The sequence below is a fragment of the Lampetra fluviatilis genome, chromosome 46 (genome assembly GCF_964198595.1).
Source record: "Lampetra fluviatilis chromosome 46, kcLamFluv1.1, whole genome shotgun sequence".
NCBI classification, from domain to species: Eukaryota; Metazoa; Chordata; class Hyperoartia; order Petromyzontiformes; family Petromyzontidae; genus Lampetra; species Lampetra fluviatilis.
Genome location: NC_136320.1, coordinates 1859901 through 1885368, shown reverse-complemented (window position 1 = coordinate 1885368; position 25468 = coordinate 1859901). Strand labels below are relative to the sequence as shown.

The 25468-nt window shown below is 54.2% G+C and overlaps 1 protein-coding gene across 24 annotated transcripts in view; it reads left to right on the top strand.

The window, feature by feature from the left end:
- PTPRD (protein tyrosine phosphatase receptor type D) overlaps positions 1-25468 on the top strand; it is a 214913-nt gene that overhangs the window by 79795 nt on the left and 109650 nt on the right. For all 24 annotated transcript variants that reach the window (XM_078876899.1, XM_078876908.1, XM_078876909.1 and 21 more), the window contains exons 3-4: positions 19961-20106; positions 20329-20470. In XM_078876899.1, the coding sequence (XP_078733025.1) occupies positions 19961-20106; positions 20329-20470 (288 nt within the window). The remainder of the gene's footprint in view (positions 1-19960; positions 20107-20328; positions 20471-25468) is intronic.

Genomic DNA, 25468 nt, shown 5'->3' with positions numbered 1-25468 from the left:
GGAATCGAACCCGGGTCGCCAGGTTTATAGCGCAGTGCGCTAACCACTACACTACCACTCCCCGCACGCGTACACGCGCACTCGCGCATCTATAACGTACAGAAGACACGACGACCCCCCTGCTGTGTAAATGAGTATACAATACCGCCGCCTTCACATATCTCCCTCCCACTTACAAGAAAAAGCGTTTTTTTTGGTATACATCCCATCAGCCACCGCCCTGTTGAATATAGCATTTATAGCAGCATGCCGTGAGCGCAAGTGCTGTTTAGCGAGTGTACTGTTAATGTTTGTACACGGCACACAGCGGGGAGAGAGGGTTTGGGTTTATCCAGAAGAGAGACTTATTTAAGGCTGAGATGTCCCGCGGGGGTGGCCCAGGACTGGTTCTGATGGCAGTCGCTACCGATGGAAATCCCGTGGCCGTTAATGGAACTCGTAGCGAACGTTCGGACGTTGGAGATGAGATGCGATGTTAAGGCACTTTGAATTGAGGAGGCGTTCAAGCAAGCGCCGTGTAAATCCAACGAAAAAAATTTGCGTCTGTTATTGTGTGCAACATGTATTAAATCAAAATATATCAATTCGTATTCATGCCATGCCAATTACTGTTTGTGCAAAAGCGCAATCTCGTTCTGCATATGATTAACCGGCTAGTCGGAGAAAAATCATCGATGGATCAGTCCCATATTCCGTTGGTCAGTAGTTGCACCTCTGATACTTGAACACGCGATTCGGCATGCTCATCGTGGGCTCACGAATCCATATTCACCGATGAATCGATGTCCATCAAGACAGCTGTAGTAGAAACGACAGCTCAACACGTGCAGACTACACCTGACCACAAAAGAAATAGCTCCCCCAGTATAGCCTTAATAGACTTTTGCCAGCAAGTGATGTTAGCGAGTACCTCTAGGAAGGCGATGTTTACACCACACTAGGTACGTATTTCAGGCCAAGTCGACCTAGGAGAGACCCAGTACCAGTTCAGATAATTGTCACAAGGTGTAGCACAGCACGCAACCCGCTGCGCCACCGCTCCACACACACTCGCACTCGAGGGGAATCTGCGTATCGTGATCGCCGGGTAGACCGGTGATAATTGCATTCTTTCTCACTGTTGTTCGCGGCCCAATTAACACGCGACATTAAATCATCTACAGACCTTTTGGCAGTCCACTGCTGGACGAGCGCCTCCCTCCATGCCGCGTCGATTCCTCCCCCCGGGGGATCGTTTGACCATACTTCACCACTACTCTACAGAATTTTTTATGCCGCGCGGCTTTTTCAGGACTGCTTCGTGGCGTTATTTATAGTTCACCAACGATGCATTGCGGCTCTTGAAATGGTGAGTTTTTATTTTGACAAAAACATTTTTAAAAACGGGGAGTTTTGTGGGTGTCTCTGTGTGAGTCTCTGCGTCCCTGTGCGAGTCTACGGGGTGTCTGTGTGTGCGAGTAAAGGTATCAAACGTCAGTTTGTGGGTGACTGTGTGGGTCTTTGAGCGCCTGTGCGAGTCTATGACTCTCCCGCGTGAGTCTGTTTATCTCAAACCGTAGGCCTCTTTCATCATTTTCCGGCAGCGTCTCGGGTAGTCACCGCGTGGCTACTCTTGAAGCTGTCCGCATGGCTCTCTCGCCAACCTCGACACGAACATAGAGACGCTGCTGAAGAAATCCCCTTCATGTGAAAGATGAACACCACGCTGGCTTTTGTGAGCTGGTGTAGTGGGGGGGGGCAATGTGGAGGGGAATTGCAAGACTGGTTTGGATATCACTCGCCGCTTACATTAGCCGTGGCCCAGAATTGAACTCTGGTTGCCGGGTTCATAGCGCAGTGCTCCACCCAATATAATTGTGCGATTATACACGATTAGGCAAATTATGGCGGAGATTACGGCTGACAAATGATGGTGCGACTTCCTCTCGCGTCTCGTCCTGGGATCTCATGCTTCACCAGATTGGATGAGCGGCGATAGTGGTCTGTCTGAGTGCTGATGGTGATCCGTGATGTCTGTGTGTCTGAGTAATAGGAATGTAATTTGGAGAAAAGTAAATTCTCGTGCTCATCATACGCGCCTCGAAACGCGCGCGTACGATTCAATCGTCAACATTTTCTGCCAATCGCTCGCAAAACGATTCGCCAAATTGTTCGCGTACGTTAATCGAGCGAACGGAACAATGCCATGCAAATGAGGGGGTAACACCGAGTCAACAAACCGTGAGCCCACAATCTTGACAATTCGTCAAGTCACTTGGGAAGATCGGTCACTGAATCATTGCCTCCTCCACTGCGTGGCAATGGAGCTCCGGTCAGACCCACTTCTCCCAGCGCGGCCACCCATCCCGGTTCCATCATTATCTCGGCCGCGGCACAGAAAACGGGACAAAGAAAACCGCAACGCATCGCTCGCTCGCTCACACGCATTCACGCAAACACTCCTCCAACGGTCGGGGTTTGTTTTTTGTTTCATTTCATTTTAAAACGTCTTTGTTTTCTAAGTTTGCTCGTAATTGATGTGCAAATCACATCGGCCGTTTAACGTGCGCGGGATGCCGTTGCGAATTGTGCCTCCGCGCAGATTTCGTTTTGATGCGTGCATTTTTTTTTTATATGCGTCCGCCATAATTACCAAAGAGTGCGGCGGCAGCTTCGCTAATTTTCCTGTGTACGTAAGCACTAATCTCTCCACCGCCTCGCTTTAATTACGTGTAATGATTTTTTTTTCATGAGCTCACAGGCCGCTCAAGTGTACCCCCCCCCCGTCACCTCACCAGCCCCCCACCCTCGTTATTTAATTAGCAGACGTTCCTTGCCTGGCTTCTCTCTAACCTCTTGACTGCAAGGTGGACTCGGGCGTCGCACGCTGCCTGCTTTGCAAGCTAAATTGGCTCTCTTTTCGGACAACCGACGAGACGACACTAATTTGTTTGGCAGGGAAACAAATGTTTACCGTCGCTGCTGAAATTCACGCGCGGGGGAATAAAGAGAGAATGAAATAAAAAAAAATAACTGTAGCATGTGACGCGGCGCTGTCCTAACTTGCGAGCGGCTATCTCTCCAGTGCCCGGCGAACTTATTGATTTATTTTTTAGGCACCACGGTGGAGACATTTTAACTCCCTCGCCTGGTATGCAGGAGGTCGTGAGTTCGATCCCATACCCTGACACCTGCTGAATATTTGGAGTTTGCGCGTCTCTCTCCGCCCCACGGTCGCGTGGATTTTTCTCCAGGTCCTCCCGGTTTTTCCCTCCACGTTTAGAATCGACATCACGCGTTTCGAGTATCTGGCTGCGATAAATGTCCACATGATAATAAGCCACTTCGTTGAGCTATCATTTGTGGCCAGGTCGTTTCTGAAAAAGAGCTATACAGCCCAGCGGGCCTTTTAATAGTTTCAAATTCCGTGTGGTCTGGAACATTTGGGTTGCAAATCAAGAAAGACAAAAAAACTCAAAAAACCGCATGGGTGGGGGAGGGGGGGGTTGGGGCAGGTTCGCGTTGCGCTGAAACGAGCGACGCGCATCGCCAAATCGTCGCCGTTGTTCCTATCGGAGGCACCGACACGCGTTTTTTTTTGCTTGCCAACAAAAAATTCTGGAGAAAATTACATTTACGTCGAGATGAGAATCGCGATGGGCCCAAAGTGTAGGAGAGTAGAGGAATTTTGATTTCGGTATGCAACGCCTACAATAATAGAGGTTTTTGTTTTGGGTTAGATCGTGTAAATATATAAATGTGTCGTTAAACCCGCCACCACCCGACACAGCCAACTAGTAAGGGTTGTCACGTAAACAGAACGTGGCCAATTCGTCACTAGTACAGCACACCGGTGTGTTGGAGAGCCAAGCCACAACATTTACAATCTGAGTACGACGTTTCGCATGTAGGATGAACCTTCACAGAGCACCTGGGGGGACAACACTCCAAGCACTACACAGATGGAATAAAATGCCCATCGCTCCGCTGTCTTGTGTCGCTGTAACATTTCATGTAAGGACTCTCTTTCGATTGACACCACGGGGTCTTTAACGTCAGCTGTGTAGCGGACGAGCACGTCACAGCATTGCACGGTTAATGCACACCGCAGTATTAACCGGGGCGGCAGCCAGGCCTCGCACCGCAATCCTCTGCAGCAAGCAGCCAATCGCGCCACGACTGGGCCGTGTCAATCGAGATTGGAAAATAATTTCTTTAGGAATTGCTCTTTTGTGTTTAGTTTGTTGTCCTTTTCCCCCGCACCACCGATTTAGCACAATTTGTTACGTATGTTGAACTTCTTTCGTCCCGTACATAGCCAACCGTGCTATTCGGAGGTGCGAAAGAAGTTCAGCGTACATACGTACAAAGCGTGGTTGCTCACGAGGCTCGGCGATGGGGTTCAACTTGAGCCGTAGGCTCTTCACCAAAAACGTGGCATTGTCTCCCTAAATGAAATCTCGAGTGGCTTACGGCGAAGGTAGCTCGGTCACAGCTGCTGCCGCCAGCTGTTGTTTATCGTGACGTCGGTCCATTTAGGGTTTGCCGCGCAATAGAGGTTCTCGTCATGAAGCAAAAAAAACAAGCAAAAGTGTTAGGGTCTCCCAATTAGCTCATGGCTGCGACCTAAATTCAAGCGTAAAAAAAAATAGCAGTGAACTAGAGATCAGCCAGAATTCATTTCCTGATTTTTTTTTAAGTAACATCGCATCCTTCTAATAACACCATTGAAAAGTTATTTTAAATTTAATTCGTCCATTTCCTTAATCATTTCGCACAACTGTGATCACCCATCATGCAATGTCTAGTCACGTGATGCACACAAACATAATTGATTGTTCAGGCCCCTCCAATGGGCTGGCTCCACCGCCGTGGCCACGGCATTAAGCTGCCTGCCGATCGCACCAACACCCCAGCACGGCCCTCATGGACTTTTACTCTGTCCCCGGCGCTCTGCGGTTGATGATCACTAATGTGCACGAAACCGCCGGCCCCGTCGCTGGTCGCCGCCTTTCGCGACAGAGGCTGAAGCAGAGATCTGGGTTTGAAGATCGAATTATCGGCGCCCCCTGAATACGACGGGTCAATGTTCAAATCCCTTTCGCAACGTACTCGAGTAACAATGCGCTTGGCTCGCTCGCACGCACAGTGACATCGCCGGAGCGATCACAGATGTTCGGCCAGCCGACGCTGCGATAACGCTGACAATGTCTAGATGGTTCTCATATTCATTCATTTATTCATCTAAACAATATGCCGTGATAACGCTGACGACGTCTAGATGGTTCTCATATTCATTCATTTATTCATCTAAACAATATGCCGCGATAATCTCATTCTCTGTTTTTTACGCGTTCACTCCGGTGACTCGCTCAGACTCGCCCGCCCCTCCCGCCTGTCACGTGGGGCCGCTCATCCCAACTGTAGCAGCCTCCAGTCCCCAGCCTCCAGCCCCCAGCCCCGAGACCCCAGCCCCCACCTCCTAGACCCCAGCACCAGCCCCTAAACCCCAGACCCTAGACCCCAGCCCCCAACCCCCAGTCCCTGGCCTCCAGCCCCAGCTGGGCAGCTGAGTGTCACTTAATCGTTATGCAACATTGGGCAAAAGATTTCCCGCAGAGCGACGATGAGATGAGATGAAATATGCTGTTCCACATTTTGCCGTGGTTTTGACTGACGCGGCCGAGTGAATGTAAGGGGGTGCCATGCCCCCCAACCCCCACCGTCAATCATCATTGTCACCAACTGCCATGGTTATTCCACTGCTGGATGAAGGACTCCCCCCCCCCCCAAACCACTACCATCTCTCGCAATCTTGCGATGGAATAATCTGCATCGCCACCCACGCGAGAACTGATTTCATCGGTGCCATCTGTGCCGACCCCACGTCGTCCTCTCAGACGCGTTACCATTCTTTTGGACACCCTTGCACAACGAGGTGCTCCATCTCAAGGGATTTTCCAGGTGAAATGTTCTGAATAAATACAATTACTTGGCTGCCACTGTCAACAGTCTTGACCATCGGCTATCAATTCATCACCCCTTCTCTCCACACGAAGATAAACAATTGGAGATATCTCTCCCACCCCCCTGCCACCCCCATGTGCCTCCAATTCAGAGGCAATTTCTTTGAGAATCTGGGAGTGCAGGGCTGTAATGATGGGATGAATCATCAATTCTTATGCTCACCAAACACGCTCTGAATCAATGCCCTGCTTGTTCGTACGTGCTCTATTTGTGCCTAATGGGCTCACGTGACTGCTGCAGCCACGAGAGGCCGTTGTGTTGGGTGGCCCTGCCTCACAACATTCGGTGGTGCTACTGTTGCAACCTGTACGGGTTTGACCCGGGACTATCACGGAATTGGCATTTACGTTCGGGTGGTGGTTAGAAATTATTTGCACCGAGATATGATTTGTACGTGCGGTGTACCTACTGCCAGGGCCGTCCATATTGGAGGGGGGCGTGCAGGGCCTGGGGCAAACCACTCACCGTGTGGGACCACCGACACAAGTATCAACCCTAGGTGTTGCCTCCCACAGAGGTGATGGTCATCTCTCCATTGGGGGGTGGGGGGGGCATAGTGAATGCCCCCACCCCACCACACGCCAACCCACCCACAAGGCTTGGCAAATCTGTGGCCTGTGCATCGCAGCGCAGTTGGAGGAATTAACGGCGCTTACCACTCGCGTGCGTGCGCGGAGATTAGCAGGGGACGCCACGGACTTTCCGCTTAACGATGCAGATTTTTTTTTCTTGCTGTTGTTCGTTACGGTTTAGTTTAAAGACTCGGACATGAGGGGAGCCGAGAACGTCGAGGGGGGTGTGGTACAGGGGGGTGGGGCAGCGGCGATATCGCCCTCGCAGCGCCGATGGTGTTCTCGCCTCTCGCCTTCTCAAACCGCCGCGCCTCCAGCGGCTCGCAGCGCGACGCGGAGCTGCGTTGAGAGTGGGGGACGCGACCCCACTCCTCCCCCTGCCCCCAAATTATCGTGGCCTGCTTTAATCATTATAATTGTAATGATGATGATGATATTTTGCTCACCGTGTCTCCTGAGGCGTGGCGGAAGAGCCAAGATCGTTGTAGACTCGAACGCCAGGCGAGAGACGTGTGTGTGCGTGTGTGTGTGCATGTGTGCGTGTGTGCGTGTCTGTGTGTGTGGCACAGTAGGGGGCATGGGTGGTGCATCAGCCAGTCGTTTCAGTCATCTCAGTCAGTTGACCCGTGGCACCTGGGTCTGCCCCGTGACCTCCTGCCAGCGGGCGTTCGACACTTCACCTAGCCTCAAGGTGCACATTGCCTGGCACAAGCGTCGTGGTGACGTCACCGCCACTTAGTGGCGAATGGCGGTTGTTGTTGTTGGGGGGGGGGGGACTTTAGGTGCCTCATTAGAGTCGGTGTGGATGGTCGCGTCCCCCAGATGCAGTGGGGGGCATAACGGGGAAACTATAAATGGGGTAAAGGTGCCCCCCGCCCCCCGCAATTCCTTGCTGATGCTGTTGGCAGAAAGGACCTCCATCAGAGCAAGGAAGCTCTAGAGAGCCTGCTCTCACCCCCTAAAAGCTACTTGGCCTACTCTCCCACGTTGTGCAAACGTCTTGGAAATGATGGGGGCACACGCCACTGAATGTGGGATGGACAAGAGGCAGGAGGGTGGATTTTAGAAACTCGCGAAATTGCTTCAACGACCGCGCCAGGAATTCGATCCGGCATCGTCCCGACAACCCAGGGGGGAGTGGTACAAAATCTGTAACTTTAAAGGGAGAAGGGGATGGCGGGGGTTGGCAATACAAAAACAACTCAGGGTGGCATATAATTGCCCGTGTCAAGCAGCACTTAAACGATCGTATATGGTTATGGGTATTTCGCGAACGATACAAGCGGGACAGGTTCCAGGACACGGCCCCATCCTCCCTCCCCTCTCCTCTCGGTGAGCGAGAGAGAGAGTGAGAGCCCGTCGGATGTTTGTAGCTGTGCCTCGTTGTGCGTACACCTGGCTCGCAGGGGAGAGACCCCCCCCCCCCCCTGGGTGAACACATCCACATTCCTGCCCCTCCTAACCCACCCAACGAACCCCCCACTAACCCCCGAGCCGCTGCGACGGCGGAGCGATGAGTGAAAGCTTCCTTGCAGCCACGAGGCAGCGCTCCAATTAAGCGGTCCTAATTGGGCTGCGTCAGGGGCAGTGGCTCGCGCACACGCATAGAGACAAAGACAAAAGACCCCCCCCCCCCCCCGTATAGCCTTAACAGACTTTTGGGGGCAAATGCTGTTATCGAGCACCTATGATGAGTGGCACGGCGCACAATGGGGTGGGTGGCCAGCGCCACGCCCGCACGCACGCAAACACCCAGACATGCGCGTACAAAACAGCAGCCGTCATTCACCACCAAGTGACGATGACGTCAACACGGCGCTTGTGCCAAGCTAGGTGCATTTTGAAGCCACGTAAAGCGTCGAACGCTCGCTGGCAGGAGGTCACGGGTCAGACCCAGGTGTCGTTATGGGTTGACTGACTGAGACGACTGACAGATGCGCACTGCCCTTGTTCCCCGCTGTGCCAACTTGCTGCCCAGGACCGGTTCGAATATTCGCCGATGTTATTGATGGTGAGCGGGAGTTGAACTCGGGAATCGCGGTGCGCGTGCCCACACCCACACACACACGCACACCCACACACATCCACACACGCACACCCACACACATCCACACACGCACACCCACACACGCACACACACACACACAGCTGAGTGTCTGTACAGTAGGAAGGGGGGGGTCCCGGTGAAACGAAGGGGATTAGGCGGTGGCCCCCACCGAGCAGAGCCGCGCCGCGCCGGTCAGAGGATGAGGATTACCCATGGCGCCACCTGCCACGCAAAAGTGGGGCAACCCCCCTAAAACCGAAAATAAATCCCCGACTCGCCCACGCCCAGCTGCCCCGTCGCTGCCGAGGGGTCCCACCGCGGAGCGACGTGGGACTCCCATCACAATCGCCCATCATCAATCCGCCGCTCTGGGTGAAGGCCGCCCCAGGTCATCGCCATCTCTCTCACTCACGGCCCTGAAGTGCAACACTGCCAATGCTGGCTTATGCAAATGAGCTGATTGGTCCGCTCTCGCTGTGCGTACAGCAAGTCGCTCGCAACCGAGCGGGAGACGGATCAGGGCCATGCTGGCGAGGTGCGATGGACTGGGTCACCCTCCTCCCTCCATCCAGCAAGAGTCGGGCGACTTGCCGAGTTCGAGTTCGATTCCCTGCCACGGCTAACATCTGCGGCAGGTGATCACTGAACCCCGCCTCGGACCACCCTGGCACTTGCCCCCAGAGTTTATAAGCCAGCAGTCTTTGTGTGTGTATGGTGTACGTACGTTGGGTGCAGTGGCGTAGTGGTTCAGCACACTGATGCTCTAGAGCGGTGTTCTTCGCAAATTTTCAGAGGTGGGGTAACCACTTTTGCCTGTAAGACATCATCAGTGTGAGATCCGCCACACCGCCTGCAAGGGGTTGTTTTCACATTTGTCCGCTTGCCGGTGGGGGGGGGGGGGTCGCACTTAAGGCCACCAGGGGCTGCCAGTGATCCGCGGGCCTTCCAATGAAGGACGCCGCTCTCGAATGTCTCGTGAGCGGATCACCTCATGAGCGGCGGTAGCAATAATCTCGCATCCAGCCTGAAGGGGGCGCCGCTGTGCGCCTACCTACGACGAGGGGGGCAAAACTGGACATGGCGGGTGTGGGGGGGGGGCATTTAATTCCTCGCACTGGGTTTGGGCCCATGCCAAACCACACACCCCACGCCACGGGGTAGTGCCTCCTGCCATCATCGAACGGGAGAGAGGGAAGGCAGAAGGGGGGAGAGGGGTGGCGGGGAGGGATGGAGAGATGGAGGGAGGCAGGCAATTCATCACGCATTTGGGAGCAGCAGCCTGTGTTGTTGAGGGGGTAGGAGCCGGGGGTGGATGATTGTGGTGGGGTGGGGGGCCGCGGGTGTGGGGCGAGGGGCGAGGGGAGGGGGGACTGGCTGTTCTGCCTGCGCAGCTCATGCATTGAAATTAATTGAGACGAGGCAAGAGGTGAAATAACTGTGCCTCCACATCTAGCGCTCGATGCCCGGGCCTTTCTCCGCAGAGTTAATGTGAATTTTAAATTGTGTACCGTACAATCAGTCATCCAATTAAATCTCTCGGCCCGGCACCTGACACTGGCACTCGAGGCTATTGCGCCCGGGCTGATTAAAAGTGGAGGTCACGTGTCCCCCGACCAGGTCATTGTGGTCTTCATTATGGGCAAATGAGTCGCGGATTTTCACGCACTTCTCTCCTTAAGACGGAGAAAAAAAATTTAGTGAAAAACACGAAGGGGGCCCAGGATCGGCGGGACCTGGACCGGTTCTTTAAATGAAATCTTGAATTGTCACGCGAGACGATGAGTCTGTGTCCAACATTGCAACTCGTTAGGCTTCGTTGATGCGACGATATCAAGTGTCAAAGCTTTGAAAGAATATAAACGGGCACGTTAAATGAAAGTGTAATAAAATATATAAAAACGGGGCTTCCTCTTCTTGGTTCTTTCGGTAAAGTCACGTAGAAGGGAAGTAATAAAATAATAAAAATAAAACATAATAAAATAATTCTCACGACGTTTCGGCCACAACGCAAGCAGCCGTCCTCAGGTGAAAACCAGGTCTGTCGAGGCGACAGCGTTTGACAGACCTGGTTTTCACCTGAGGACGGCTGCTTGCGTTGTGGCCGAAACGTCGTGAGAATTATTTTATTATGTTTTATTTTTATTATTTTATTACTTCTCTTCTACGTGACTTTACCGAAAGAACCAAGAAGATGAATCCCTGCAGTCACGAAAGCTTTGAATCGAAATTTAACGGGGCTTCCCTTCCTAAGTACCCTTGTTCCTCGAGAGGTCCAGTTAGCGGACTACGCGGAATCCCCATGCAGCACCGGGCAAGCAGCTCGGTCTACGATCAGAACCGTGCGGGGATACTGAACCGTTCGATATTCCCAACACCAGAGAGCGGTGGCAGAGAGGCGACAACTCCAACGTAGCGCTCCGAAAAGTGGACTGCGGCGTAGGCTCTGAACTTTGATTTTAAAAAAGAAAATTCTACTCCGTAAATGAGTTCATTGGGAAGGGACATCGACCCTGCTGGGCGCACTTGCAAATGAAATGTTCAATCTCAAGAGATTAGTCGGGTAATATATTTTAATAATAAAAATTACGCGCCCACCCCCCACTGCTACCGCAATGGGCCTCCCATGTGCCGCAGTGGGACAGCTGCCACCGGGGGATCCCCTGTCACAGGGCACCTCGAGGGGTACTGCGTGGGAGCGGCGGTGTGAATATTCAGTTGCGAGGACGACGACGACGACGATGATGACGACGGCGATGATAATGATGATGATGGTTTGATGGGCCCAGACTTAAAGGCTTCGACTGATCCTTGAGATCCGACGTCGATAACCGGCCGTGGCTCATCCAAAACCGGTTCTGGGCACCCTGCAGTGTTCGCCAACTTGCATTGACCATCAGAGTGAAGTATGGTCAAATTATCCCCGTGGATGACACAGTATCGGAAGCCGTTTATCCTGCAGTTGATTGACTTCAGGCTCTAAAATGTTATTGAATTATTCGCATTGGATTCACTATGCCTAAACCAATTACCACTCACTTAAAACCTTGACGTTTTAATATTGTATTGAAGATACTGGCTTTAAATTCAGCCTTACGTTTGCTGTCGCTGTTGCTGTTGTTGTTGTTTACAGTTTGGATCCTTTCTTTACTTTGTGTATTAATAATGTATGATATTGATCCTTTTCCCATTTGTTTAGCTCTGCGTTTTAATTCACCGCTCCGCGTAACCCGTTCGCTGCCGCCGCTGCTGCTGCTGCCTGCATGCAGTCCGCGATGCTTGAGCGCCACGCTTTCCATTTTTTGTGCGCAACTGTAGACCACTCCGGATGCCCGTCACGTTATCCGTCCACTCTCGCACGACGTTCAAATCCGTACGTTGATTCGCCACGCTGGCACCCCGTTTTGCCACTCGGTGTTGTTTTATGTTTTTTGCGATGTTTATTTTGTGTTTTATTTGGCCGGCGTCCTCTGCGCTACAGCAAACGTTATGATACTCCCTTGCAAGAGAGACGGCAGCTCCCGGTGACCTAATCGGAGAGATGTTAACTGCCTCGCCTGGTATACAGGAGGTCCGTGGGTTCGATCTCAACCCTGACGCCTGCTGTATATTTGGATTTTTCTCCGGGTCCTCTGGTTTTTCCCTCCACATTTAGAAGCAACATCACGCCTTTAGAGTATTTGGACTGCTCTAAATTTCCACATGATAAGCCATCATTTGTGATGGGCAAGTCGCTTCTGCAAAATAGCTATATTGCCGCTGAGTGGGCCTTACCTGGTAAAATAAAAAATACAAATTGTTATTGTGCAAAATAAAGGTCTCGCATTTTGTGTTGATGGCGGTCGCCAGTCATAGCTCCTGGCTCCACATTGAAGGAGCTACACACTCTTTCCCTGACGACGCCTGCCAGTCGATCACGTTGAGTGTGACTAGATTGCGGTAGCAGTGGATTCATCATCAGTGACTCCTGCACCGGACCACCACGACAGAAGTCGAATACAGTCCAGGGTTTGTTCCAGAAGGCCCGTATGGCCGATGTAAGCATGCGGGCGGTGCAATTGCACCAAGGCCCATGGGCTGGAGAGGCCAAGGAACCGAGATACACAGATGTGTGTGTGGGGGGGGGGTGAAATTGGACCGAGGGCCCCCCACAATTTCACTTCTTGCGCCAGGGCCCGTGATGGCAGCCACGCTACGCCACTGGACTGATTGAACCCGAAACGTTATTTTATTTTCACGTGTTGAAACGGTATCTCATTTACTTGATATTGTATTATTATTATTATCAACGTCATTATCCCGATATACGTAAATAAATACGCAGGTGCGCGAAGAGAAATGAGCCTTTAGCGGTGCCCGTGAGCAGAAGGGCTCCGTTCGGTAAATCAGTGGCGCTAATTGGCGTCTATGTTGCTTGATAATTTGTTGCAGTTCATTGGTCCCTTCTCGCCGGTTCGCTGAACTCGTGTGCCACTCGTGTGCCCGCTTGCCGCCTTGTTGCGCCTCTGTGCCCCCCAGGGTGCCCCTGTCCGACAGAGACGTCGACGCGTTCCCGGCCGACGAGGCAGCCCCTTACACCCCCCCCCCCGACCTTCGTTTCAGCCGCGCATCTCGTTCCTAACGACATCTAACGGGGTCTTTTCTTTTGGCGAGCAATTAAGGTTAATGGTTTGCGAGCTCAACTTCGTCGCGGATGGAGAGACCGGTGATTGGGTGCGGGGTGGCAGCGTCAAGGCGGTTAATGTCGCATATGGGCGGGGAAGGGGCAAGCGGAAGTGCAAGGAACTGGGTGGGCGAGCGGGCAACCGTGCTGTGTGGGGCAAGCAAGTGGGTGAACTAGCGGGTGAACGAGCGAGTGTTGCGGGCCAGCGGGTGAACTAGCGGGTGAACGAGCAAGCAGGTGGGCCAACGGGGTGATCAAGTGGGTGAACACGTGGGTGAACGATCGAGCGTTGTTGGCCAGCGGGTGAACTAGCGGGTGAACGAGCGAGTGTTGTGGGCCAGCGGGTGAACTCGCGAGTGGGTGAACTAGTGAGCAGGTGGGCCAACGGGGCGATCAAGCGGAGTGAACACGTGGGTGAACGAGCGAGCGTTGTTGGCCAGCGGGTGAACTAGCGGGTGAACTCGCGAGTGGGTGAACTAGCGAGCAGGTGGGCCAACGGGGCGATCAAGCGGGTGAACAAGTGGGTGAACAAGTGGGTGAACAAGTGGGTGAACGGGTGAACGGTTCGGGCTACCGGGTGAACGAGCGAGCGGGTGAACAAGTGGGTGAACGAGTGAGCGTTTTGGGCCTCCGGGGGACGAACGGGCGAGTGGGGTGGGTCAGCTAGGGGGTAGGAGGGAGTGAGAGCCCTGCGGTGTGGATGCAGCGAGCATGAAGGGTCCCCCGCACAGAGCGCGTTTGTTCCCGAGCGCCATTAGGATGCGTCGTGCTGCGCTCTGCTCGTTTGCGCAGCCTCCGCTCCGCGGTGGCTTTGTGCGTTACGAGTGTTTTGGATGCAAATTTTCGGGGGCTTGAGTGAAAGTGGCGAACGAGTTGGGAGCTCGGAGAGAGAGAAGGGGTCGGGGAGGGGGGGGTGTGGTTGGTCTGTCCACGGTACCCACGCGGTCAAACTCAAGTGCGAGAGTACGGGGGCTTGCTCGGGGTGGACGGGCTGGGGTTTGGGGGGGGGCTGCAGCGTGAGTCCACGGGGGGGGGTGGGGAGAAGTGGGGAGGGGGGTACAAGGGCTGGGCTGGAGGAGGGGGGGGGGCTCGTGTCCAAAAAAAAAGAGGCGGCGTGAGAATGATCGGCTCCAGAGATTCCCACATACAGTGCGGGGAGGGAACGGCACGAGTAACTTTAGACGGGCTGCTCATCCGCCCGATAGCGGAGGCGTGCGTGTGCACGTGTGCACGTGTGAACGCGCACGTGCTGATGCTGCTGCTGCTGCTGTTGCTGGCGGTGACGGGGTGGCCAGCTTGTGTGGCCCTGCGAGCCTCTTTGCCCGGGTCGTCCGTGCCGATGGTCGAGAGTTGTCACGGAGCAGCGGCTCAGAGGACGTCCACCGTGCACCACGGGTTCTCAGATCGGTGCATCGCGCGACCGCGAGCAAGAGATGGTGGCAGATATATTGCACCTGATGACGACGATGAGCCGGCGGCCGCTCCAATTATCGAATTTCCAAACCCCTTGCGCTCCACTAAAGACAAAGTTATAGCCTTAATAGACTGCTGGGGCAAGTGCTGTTTGTGAACAACAATGAAGGCTGGAACGGTACACGAGGGGCTGGGTGGCCAGCACCACGCCTGACGGCCTTTGTCTCCCCAGTGGCGACGTTTACACACCGCACCAGGTAGTCATTTGAGGCTGAGTCGACCTAGGGTAGGCCCAGGACCGGTTCAGATGATCGTCACTGGTGTTGGCCGTGAGCGGGAATCGAACTCGGGTCACCAGGTTTTGTAGCGCAACGCGTTAACCGCTATACCACCACTGCCCCACTCCCCACTACACCAGCTCCACCACCTCTGCCCCCATCACCCCCCACCCGCCTCCACAGCTCCACCTCTGCCCCCCACCCCCACTTCCCTGGTTTTGACTGAATAACCTCGTGAAACGCCGAGGGAATAGAAACAGCGGGGCTGATGGAAAAATCAAAAATATCAGATCCGCGCTAATCCCCAAGTCCTGTGATTGTGCGGGTTGGCCCCGATGTTATCAACGCCGCACGCTTATTTGTCAGCCTCTGTATCAATGTTTGTTTTTTTTGGGAGCGCGTGGCATTATGGATTTTGTCAGCACGCTGACGATGCTGCCGCTGCTGCGGCTGCGGCGGTGGCGATCCCCCCCCCCACCCCCTTGGGTCACAGAGGGCTTGTGATGCCGAATAGCGGTGCAGGAGGGAAGGGGTCCCCCAGATACGATGAAACCGAGTAACAGGTAAACAATTGAGGATGCCAGGTAGGATGGGATGAGTCGTAATCAATAGCGTGTATGCATGTTGAACTTCTTTCGCGCCGTACGTAGCCAACCGCGCTAATCGGAGGTGCGCGTGGGAAGGACAACAACACGAAACACAAAAAGCAGTGGGAGAGGAGAGAGGGTGTCGAATAGAAGGGGCAGTTGTTACATGCATTGTTGCTTTCCAAGACCGCGAGTGATGGGGATGGCTTTGGAGGGCATTCATCCAGCAGTGGAATGATCCTGGCTGTAGATGACAGCGACGATGATGATGGTGAATAGTGGGATTTCAAAATAGATGCTGCCATACAGACGGGGACGACGGTGAGAGAGTGCGAAATGTAGAAGGGGCCGGTTCTCGTCACCACCATCGTCGGTCGTGATCTATCGACTGCTGGGTGAAGGCCTCCCCAAGCGGCCGCCATCTTTTGCTGTCCTCACGGTGCAGCAATCCGTATAGGGCCTGCGTCTGCCTGCGTCGCACGCCCGCTCCGGACGCGTTCCGTCCCTTAGAGGGGTGCCGGATTACTCCGGTGCCTTCTCTTCCCGCGACCGCGTCCGCGTCCGTGTCGTGTCCCCCGACGCTCCGTCTCGCGCGCCGTTGTGGCTCGCGATCGACGGCGCTCCGAGATTCAATTGCGCCATTGACGCAGCGTATAACGCAATAATATTGTTAATTGATTAGATTACAGATAGGGTGCGGGAAATTCGCCCTTCCACTTTGTCGCTGATCGGAGGGGTTCTGCTGAATTCTAATCATATTAAATCTACGCGACGACCTGCTTACTGGCGCGGCGCTAAGTCTACCGTGCGTGACCATTTAAAGGCCCCATCGTCAGCACAATCAGCATTAGTGTCGCCTCATTGAAGGGAGGGGGCGTGGAGTGAAGCGCTCGATGAAATTCCATTGACAATTCGGTGCGAGTGTCTAGAACTCTCTTAGCCATATCAGGGGGCGCCACGGTGGCGAGATTTTAACTCCCTCCCCTGATATACAGAAGGTCATGGGTCCGATCCTGACCCTGGAGTTTGCATGTTCTACCCGTGGTCACGTGGATTTTTCTCCGGGTCCTTCGGTTTTTTTCCCTCCGCATTTAGAGTCAACGTGCGTTTAGAGTATTTGGGCTGCAATAAATGTCCACGTGATGAGCCACTTCGTTCAAGCTATCATTTGTGGCCAGGTCAATTCTCAAACAAAAAAGAGCTGCACAGCTCAGGGGGCCTTACCTTGTCAAATTTAACACAGTTTCATTGAAACATTTTGCGGGTGCCATATTTCCAAAGTGCGAGCGCACGAATGGCGCGACCCTTCACGAAAGCGGCGCCGCCGGGGTGTGCAGGGAGGAGAGAGGAGAGGGTGGCAGCCGGCGTCCACTGCTGGCGTATCCTTGGCGCCCACCGTCCCAGCGGCAGGGTCCGTGGAAGCTTCGAGCTGGCCCCGCACGCCACACATGCCCCGCCGTGCACGCCCCGCACGCCCGGGCCCCTTCGTGGCCAGGATTAGAGTACTGGCAGCGGACAGTGGTGCCGGCATACGGGCGCGACTAAGCCAGTAATATGAAATAATTGGGAGCGTGCTTAGGCCCATCTGCTCCCAATCGTTCGTCTCCCCCACCCCTGTCTTTCATGTTTAAAAAAATAATAATTTAGCCCACCTCATCGTCGAAGATGAGGGCTGCGCATCTGATGTCTGCGCCCCGAAACGCACTCGTCCTGAACGCGGTGCGGCCTTCTACGCGTTTTTTTATGAGCAGACCGAAAGAATCGTAATCTTTATTACGATTCTATGAAGCTCTTTTTTACACAGATGTCCAGTATGGGCGGGTCAGCGGGTTTGGCGAAACGTTGCAACGGCAAGTCTTCTACATGGCCGGTGGGGTTAGAGACAAAGGTTGTGCGGTAGCGGAAAAACCATAACGCGCCCGACCTTTTCGTAAGTCCACTGCTGGATGAGGGCCTCCACGCCATCACGAACGATAGCGCATTGAAGTGACTCGTCATGTGGAAATGCATTGCAGCTAAATACTCTTAAACGCGTGTTTCTAAATGCGGAGGGGAAAACGAGTGAGAACATGCAAACTCAAAATATACAGGCATCACGTCAGGGCTGGGATCGAACCCACGACCTCCTGTACACCAGGCGAGGTAGTTAACATTTCGCTACCGTGGAGCCCTAATTAAGCACTTAACTCCCACTCTCCTGGCCCCTGAAGTCATTCAGTTATCGTGATTTGAGGTCCCTTTCTTGATTCACAGAATAAAATATCTTTGTCGAGGTTTTTTTTTTTATCTCCGTCTCATTTGTAGTCTCATTTTACACCTTTAGCCCAACACGTGATATAATCATCTCGTTTGCATATAATTTGCATACGTTGTAATATATTTCTAGCATCTTGAGCATGAGAATGGAAACCGGAGAATTGATACTGGTCGTTACGTGCCTGCTAAATTACAATTTACTAAAGTTGTCATCGTTTACAGCCCCTTTCGTCAGTCCACTGCTGGATGATTAAGGCCTCTGCGCACACCGTGTCAGTAGTCATGGGGGGTTGTTTGGGCCATATGGGGGTGGAGAAGGGGTGGTGGTAGCATTTGTTGACAAGAACGCTCACTTGGTGGGACGGTTGACACAGACAAGCAAGTTTTACTTTTAATGTTCAGGTGCATCGGCAAAAATTGCCGTGTTTCTTCTTCTTCAGAACGAACAGAGGCGTGTGATTTATTTTGGGGAAAAAATTCACCAGTAGCAGCAACAACGATGTCCAGGATTTTGATGTAAAATGTGGAGGTGCTACTGGCACGACGAGAGGTTTTCAGCAGAGAGAGAGTTTGTGTGGTGTTGCTGTTCCTCCTCCTCCTGCTCCGTTGAAGGGGCGCAGACCACAGTGTGGATACTGTGTAGACCATAGTGTGGGTTGCATGGCCCCATTGTGGCTTGTGTATTTAATGTATCTCTATGGGTCTCTGTGAGTCTCTATGTATTTACTGTGTGGGCCCTAGTGTGGGTGGCATGGCCACAATAACACCACTGTGGCTTGTGTATTTAATATATCTCTATGGGTCTCTATGAGTCTCTATGTATCTCTGTGAGTCTCTATGGGTTTCCTGTGTGGCCCACAGTGTGGGTGGCATGGCCACAATTGCATCACTGTGGCTTGTGTCTTTAACGTATCTTTATAGATCTCTATGTATCTCTATGTATCTCTGTGAGTCTCTGGGTTTACTGTGTGGCCCACAGTGTGGGTGGCCCACAGTGTGGGTGGCATGGCCACATTGTGGCTTGTGTCTTTAATGTATCTCTATGGGTCTCTGTGAGTCTCTATGTATTTACTGTGTGGGCCATAGTGTGGGTGGCATGGCCACAATAACACCACTGTGGCTTGTGTTTTTAATATATCTCTATGGGTCTCTATGAGTCTCTATGTATCTCTGTGAGTCTCTATAGGTTTCCTGTGTGGCCCACAGTGTGGGTGGCATGGCCACAATTGCACCACTGTGGCTTGTGTCTTTAACGTATCTTTATGGATCTCTATGTATCTCTATGTATCTCTGTGAGTCTCTGGGTTTACTGTGTGGCCCACAGTGTGGGTTGCATGGACACCATTGCGCAACTGTGGCTGGTGTCTTTACTTTCAGCAGAGCTTAATATTCAGCGTATCTCTGAATAATCGGCTTGCGGTGGCACAGTAACAGAGTGGCTGACCTTTCTGCAGTCATTTGTGCTTTGCCCGTAAAGTAACGCAAATTGTTTGAAGTAAATGGATGAACGTGTTGGTGATTAGGAGAGAGGGTGCATGGCGCTGTGCGTGCTGTGTGAATAGTGTGAGCGTTGGTGCAGCGGCTAGCGCAATTGTGCATGAACCTACGAACCAAGTTAAATTCCCACTCACGGTCCAACAGCAGTGATGATTATCTGAACCGGTCCTGGGCCTCACCTGGGTCGACTCAGCCTCAAATGAGTACTTGGAGCGAACTGATCCTGGACCTCCTCTGCTCGGTCTACTTAAAAATGAGCACTTGGTTAGGTGTGTAAACAGCAGCACGGGGAAGACAAAGGCGGCCTGGTATGATGCTGGCCACACCACTGTCTCATTCACCGTGCCGGCCTTGATAGCTGCTCATTCACAGAATTCTAACCCAACAGTCTAAAAGCCTAAATGGAGATCTTGTCTTTATTGCCGTGTGTAATGCAGAGTGTGGCTAGTGCCGTAAATGACTAAAGCAGTGACTGACACTGCCAGCGTCTAGCGTTGTGGCTCGCTGCATCTGTCTGCAGCCCTGTCAGTGATTGACACCGCAAACAACTCCGGAAACGTCCGTCGCTTGCGCCGATCGTCCCGGCACCATGCTGACGCCCGCATCTTTGTGCCGCCCCCCCCCCCCCCACCTAACTCCTGCAGCGCCACCGCGGTTCACGCACCCACCTGAAAGCCAGGTCGGAGTGTCGGGCGGCGTGGCGTCCTTCGTGTGCCGGGCCACCGGCGACCCCAAGCCCAACATCACCTGGGCCAAGAAGGGCAAGAAGCTGAGCTCCCAGAGGTTCGAGGTGCGTGACCTCCGGTCTCTCCCGCCGGCCGGCAGGGTCCAAACAACGCGGCGACGGTGCCCGCCCGCCCGCTCTCGTGATAATCGTCACCTTCTAAACATCAACGACGCGTCGTTTGTTTGTGAAAGGTTCGATCGCAGGCGACCGGCGCGTGGCGTGCCTTCGGTCTTGACACGGCCCCCCTCCTTCCTCCGTGCCCCGCCCCCACCCCCGCATGCACAGATCATCGACTACGACAACGGAGCGAGCTCAGTGCTGCGCATCCAGCCGCTGCGGCCGGCGCGTGACGAAGCCGAGTACGAGTGCGTCGCCTCCAACGTCCTCGGCCAGATCTCGAAGAGCGTCAAGCTGAGGGTACTGCGCGGTGAGTGTCGCGCTGTTCCTTACGTCCACGCGCGCACACGGACTCACGGACACATGGACCCACAGACACACGGAATCACAGACCCATCGACTCATGGACCCACAGACGCAGGGACCCACAGACACACGGACCCACAGACCCATCGACTCATGGACCCACAGACGCAGGGACCCACAGACACACGGACCCACAGACCCATCGACTCATGGACCCACAGACGCAGGGACCCACAGACACACGGAATCACAGACCCATCGACTCATGGACCCACAGACGCAGGGACCCACAGACACACGGACCCACAGACCCATCGACTCATGGACCCACAGATGCAGGGACCCACAGACACACGGACCCACAGACTCATCGACTCATGGACCCACAGACACACGGACCCACAGACCCATCGACTCATGGACCCACAGACGCAGGGACCCATAGACACACGGACCTACAGACTCATCGACTCATGGACCCACAGACGCAGGGACCCACAGACACACAGACACACGGACCGACAGACCCATGGACCCACAGACTCACTGATGCCCACGTCCGCCAGGGTGGAGGTGGGGGTTGGTGTAGACCACCTGCTGATGGCAGTACAAACGGTGGATTTCGTGAGTCCATTCGTGCGGGGTTTTTGAGTGTTATCTCCCTGCCTGCAAGGTGAGTTTTCTCTGTTGCAGTCCCGTCTCCTCTCACCGTGCAAGTGTAGATGCGACATCATAGACGGACACAATGCGCCGCACTCTGCCGAACACAATACGCACGGTGGTGGCCCATCCAAGCTCTGTCCAGGCTCAACCCCTGCTTTGCGTCCGCAATGTGGCGAGACCGGACGCATTCTCCGGGCGGTTTGGATGTTACGAACGACCAGCGAACACGCAACCTTGGCCCAACGTTGGCACAGTGGGTTGGCATTGTTTGTTGGCATTGTTGTGGCCCAACGTTGTGGCCCAACCTTGTGGCCCAATGCTCCACGTCTACCGGGAGCCTCCATCGACGGCGTGATTCCAAAGTGACGGAGATGCCCTTCTCACGTGGCCATTCAGGCAAATCACTCTCGTCTCATGCTTATAGTCAGTGCCGAGGCAGTGGCGGAAGTTCCACGTTCCTATGGCGGGGGCGAGTTTACGTACAGGATGGTAGCACCCAATAGCCATGTAACTCTAGGTTGAAAACTCGTTTGTTTAGAACTGCTTGTTGTTGTGTTAAGCTTTCTGTCCTTCCCCCGCGCCTCCGATTAGCACGGCTGGCTACGTACGGTGCAGAAAAAGTACAACACACGTACGTACAAGTTGAGAGTTACGGACGTTGCACCGCTGGGTGGACAGGGAGCGGCTCAACATACGTACATACATGTACATACATTGTTTAATTCTTCACTCATTCATTCATTTATTTTTACAAATGGTTTGGTGAAAGCGAGGGCTGCTCTCTGTCGCTGGGACTCCAGCGTAACGCGCAGCACCGCTAAAAACAGCGGAGCGAGGAGGAAGAAGGAGGAGGAGGGGATGATGTAGGAGGGGGGGGGTAACGATGTTTCGGCTAATCTCGGCAATCTCAGAAAGACATCGCGACCACCACCGGCCCGGGGCCACGGTAGCCCCGGTGCAACTCGCCCGCCCCTCGCGGCCCCCCCGGCCTCTCCCGCCAATCGCTCTCGGATTTGGCCTCTCCTTAAGATTTCTTCAAAGATCACGAATGGAAACCAATTCCGTCCCCCCCCCCCCCTGTATTATCGACGCGAGCATCGTGCTGCGCTTTGTTTTGCCGTTCGGTTCGGGGTGGATTCTCCCTCTAATCTCCGGGACGTCCTCCGCACGACGCCGCGAGCACCCCCCCCCCACCCCGCACCTTAGCCTGCGTCGTCTCCAGGGAGTTCGTTGAATCGGTCAAGGTACAAGCGCAGACCGTGCAAGCGCTCGCTCGCGAGGCTGCCGCCCGAAGGAGCCTCCAACTCGAGGGAGCTTAATGTACTGAACGCAAAATAGTGGCTTTTAAGTTTAACACGCAGCAGGCTTTCGCGACCAATATCATCCATAATAGAGGGGTTTTTTTGGGTTGGATCGCGTAAATATATCAATGTTCTGCTTACGTGACAACGCTTACTAGTTGGCTGTGGCGGGTGGTGGCGGGTCTAACGACACTGTTATATGTACGCGATCTAACCCAACAAAAAACTCTTTAATGGATAAATACAAAAGCAGTTTTTAATCAATTCATTTAAAGACAGCCCCCCCCCCTTCTCCCTTCCCCCCTCCCTCCCCCTGCGTAAGGGGTGTTTAGATCCACTCTTCTATGCCAGTCAAACGTCTTGGAAGAGTAAGGAGTTATACCCACGGTTTACCCCACCATGCGTGACCGTTTACACTGCCCCCCCAACCAACCTCCCACCCCCCCCACTGCCATCCCCACACACCCCCCCCCCAGTCCCCACACCAGGTAAATCGAACCCGTTATTTTCAACTAGGTAAGCAAGAGCCCTTTGAGCCTTACGTTTATGAACCTCGGTCGGTGATTGACAGCGTCCCGAGTGACTGCAGGTAAGGGGGGGGGGGTGGAGGAGTGGGGGGGGGGTTGCGTCCACGGCTCGAGCAGCGGTCAGTGCGATGCGATCATCGCGGCTTCGCAAAACCCAAACAGTCACCGGGGGGAATCGTCGTCGAATTATTGTCCGATTGTTTATTTGCGTATTCTCTGCATTGTCTCGTGTTCATCGCGCGCTGCACAGCGAAATTTCACAGGGCCCACGTCAATTTGAAGAGGAACTGAAATAAACTTGTGGAGGGGGGGGGCACGACACTGGGAGAGAGTCGTCAGGAAAACCACGACTCTTTTGCAGCTTCACATTTCCTCTCGTGGCGTCTGCAGCCTCGGCCGGCCCGTCGCCCTGCGAGTCTCTTGATTGTCCTGCCGCGATCGGAATTTCTCGCGGCGTCGGCCGCCGAAAGAAAGGGAGAAAGAAGGGAAGGCATCTAACAGAAAGGAAAAGGCGACGATTGATTCTCGCGTGCGGAATCGATCGCAGCGGTGCGCGGCCCCCGGACGGGTCGCAGTTCACAGGTCACACGTCACCGTGATTGTCGTCCTTATTTTCGGTCGGCCCCGAGCGACCCTATTCGTTTCAAGCGAAGAAGCCAACCGCCGTGGTGGCCATTCAAAAGCTCAGCGGGAAGGAGGGGGGGGTGGTCGGCTGTGAAGAGGGGCACGACATCAGTGAATGTTAAACAAACTTTTTATAAATAAGACATGCCAAACGGAATGAGTAACGATGCGACGATCCGCTGGTGTCTGTCGAGCGTTCTGCTCTGGCGCTCACCCCCCGTGCGTACGCAGAACGGCTGCTACGCCCATCGCTTAATTATACTAATTTTCGTAACCAACATTTTTTGACGACTATAGGAATTGAGGTGGCGGGTGATGTGGGGGAAGTTGGAGTGTAGGGGGGGGGGAGATGCTCATCCCCCCCCCTTCCCTCCCCCCGCGCTCCCCGACGACGCAGCACCGGCGTGATTTGGTGGAACTCACAATCACGTAGCCGTCGCCACTTTGCTGTGACCCTACCAGCGGGGGGGCGGGGGTCAGCAGGGGGCCAGAGGTCACGGTGGGGCACCTGTCCCTCGTGTTTGGTGGTGGGAGGCCACACCTAGCAGGGGGGGGTGTGGGGGAATGCAAGATAAACGTTAGTCGAAAGTGATAACGTGAAATGAAATACGGGAAAACTAGGGTAGGTGCATGAATATTTTATCGGGCGAGCTCGCGAGGACCCGGCGGGCTCCCAGGGGGCCCCCCGCAGATGGCTGCGCGTGGCGGCACGTGTCACGTGGCTGGAAGCAGGCGGGTTGTCATGGAAACGGAGATGTTCTTTTCTAAATGCAGCACCTTGCAGACCCCCCCTTCCTCTCTACCCTGTTTCCCCCCCCCCCCCCACGTTCCCGCCCACCCCCCGCATCCCCCACCGCATACCAACATCCACAGTACCCCCCGCCAAGCTAGTGCATTTATTTATTTACGCGCGAGTCGCATGCTATTATTTCGTGAAGCATCGCCTAATTGTGATGTCAACCCCTGCAGCGCTCGCTCGACCGTTCAGTCGCTCGCTCGCTCGTTGATTCATTCACTAACTCGCTCGTTCATTCATTGACTCGCTGGCTCATTCGTGTACTGCTCGCTCATTCAATCATTCGTTCACTCGATTGTGTCGATTCATCCGCAAAACGTTGCAATCGACTACTCTGCTCGCGTAAAAAATGGCGGCCGCCCCCCACATCCTGTCCTCTGAAGGCAGGAAACCCCTCTCCGAGCAGCGCCCGGCGTGACGCGACCAATGATGCTGATGGTGCCGCTAAGCCCCCCCCCCCTCCCGCCAACCACCTCCCATCCAGCGGCACACGTGGGCGAAGAGAGAAGTAGCTCTTTTTGAACTCCGGCCTGGGCTCTTTTCCTCCCCGCGGCACTTTGCCCCCACGGAGCCACGTGATGAGCCAGCAGAACAGCCGCCCACTGTCGACTTCACCCCCATAAACCCGAGGGACGAGAGAGAGAGCACAACTGGGATAAAACAACAACAATCGACACGGCGTGCGTTATTCGTCACCTCTGCAGGGGGTGGGGGGGTTAAGGCGTCTAACGATGCGTAGTGAGCACGGGGGGGGGGGGGTGCTACGGGACAACGGGGCGGCTGAGAGTTGAAGGTGGGGGCGGACGTGTGCCCCCCCCCCCCTCGCCACCCCCCCTTCTCCCACTTTTTTTTCTGTGGGCTGCGAGCACGGGGGAGGCCGGTGAGGATTAAGACGTCGGCTCATCTCCGCGGCACGACGAGCAAAATCGGCCACCCGCGGGTGTTGACGGATTAAAGGTGTTTCGGCGTGGCCAGGTGCCCTTGTTTGGGCGTTTAAGGATTAAACGATCCGTGTCTCCCCTCCGGCCGACTCTGCTCGCTTCCAGATTAAACCCCAGGGTCATGTGTGGGTTTTTTTTCGGGGGGGAATC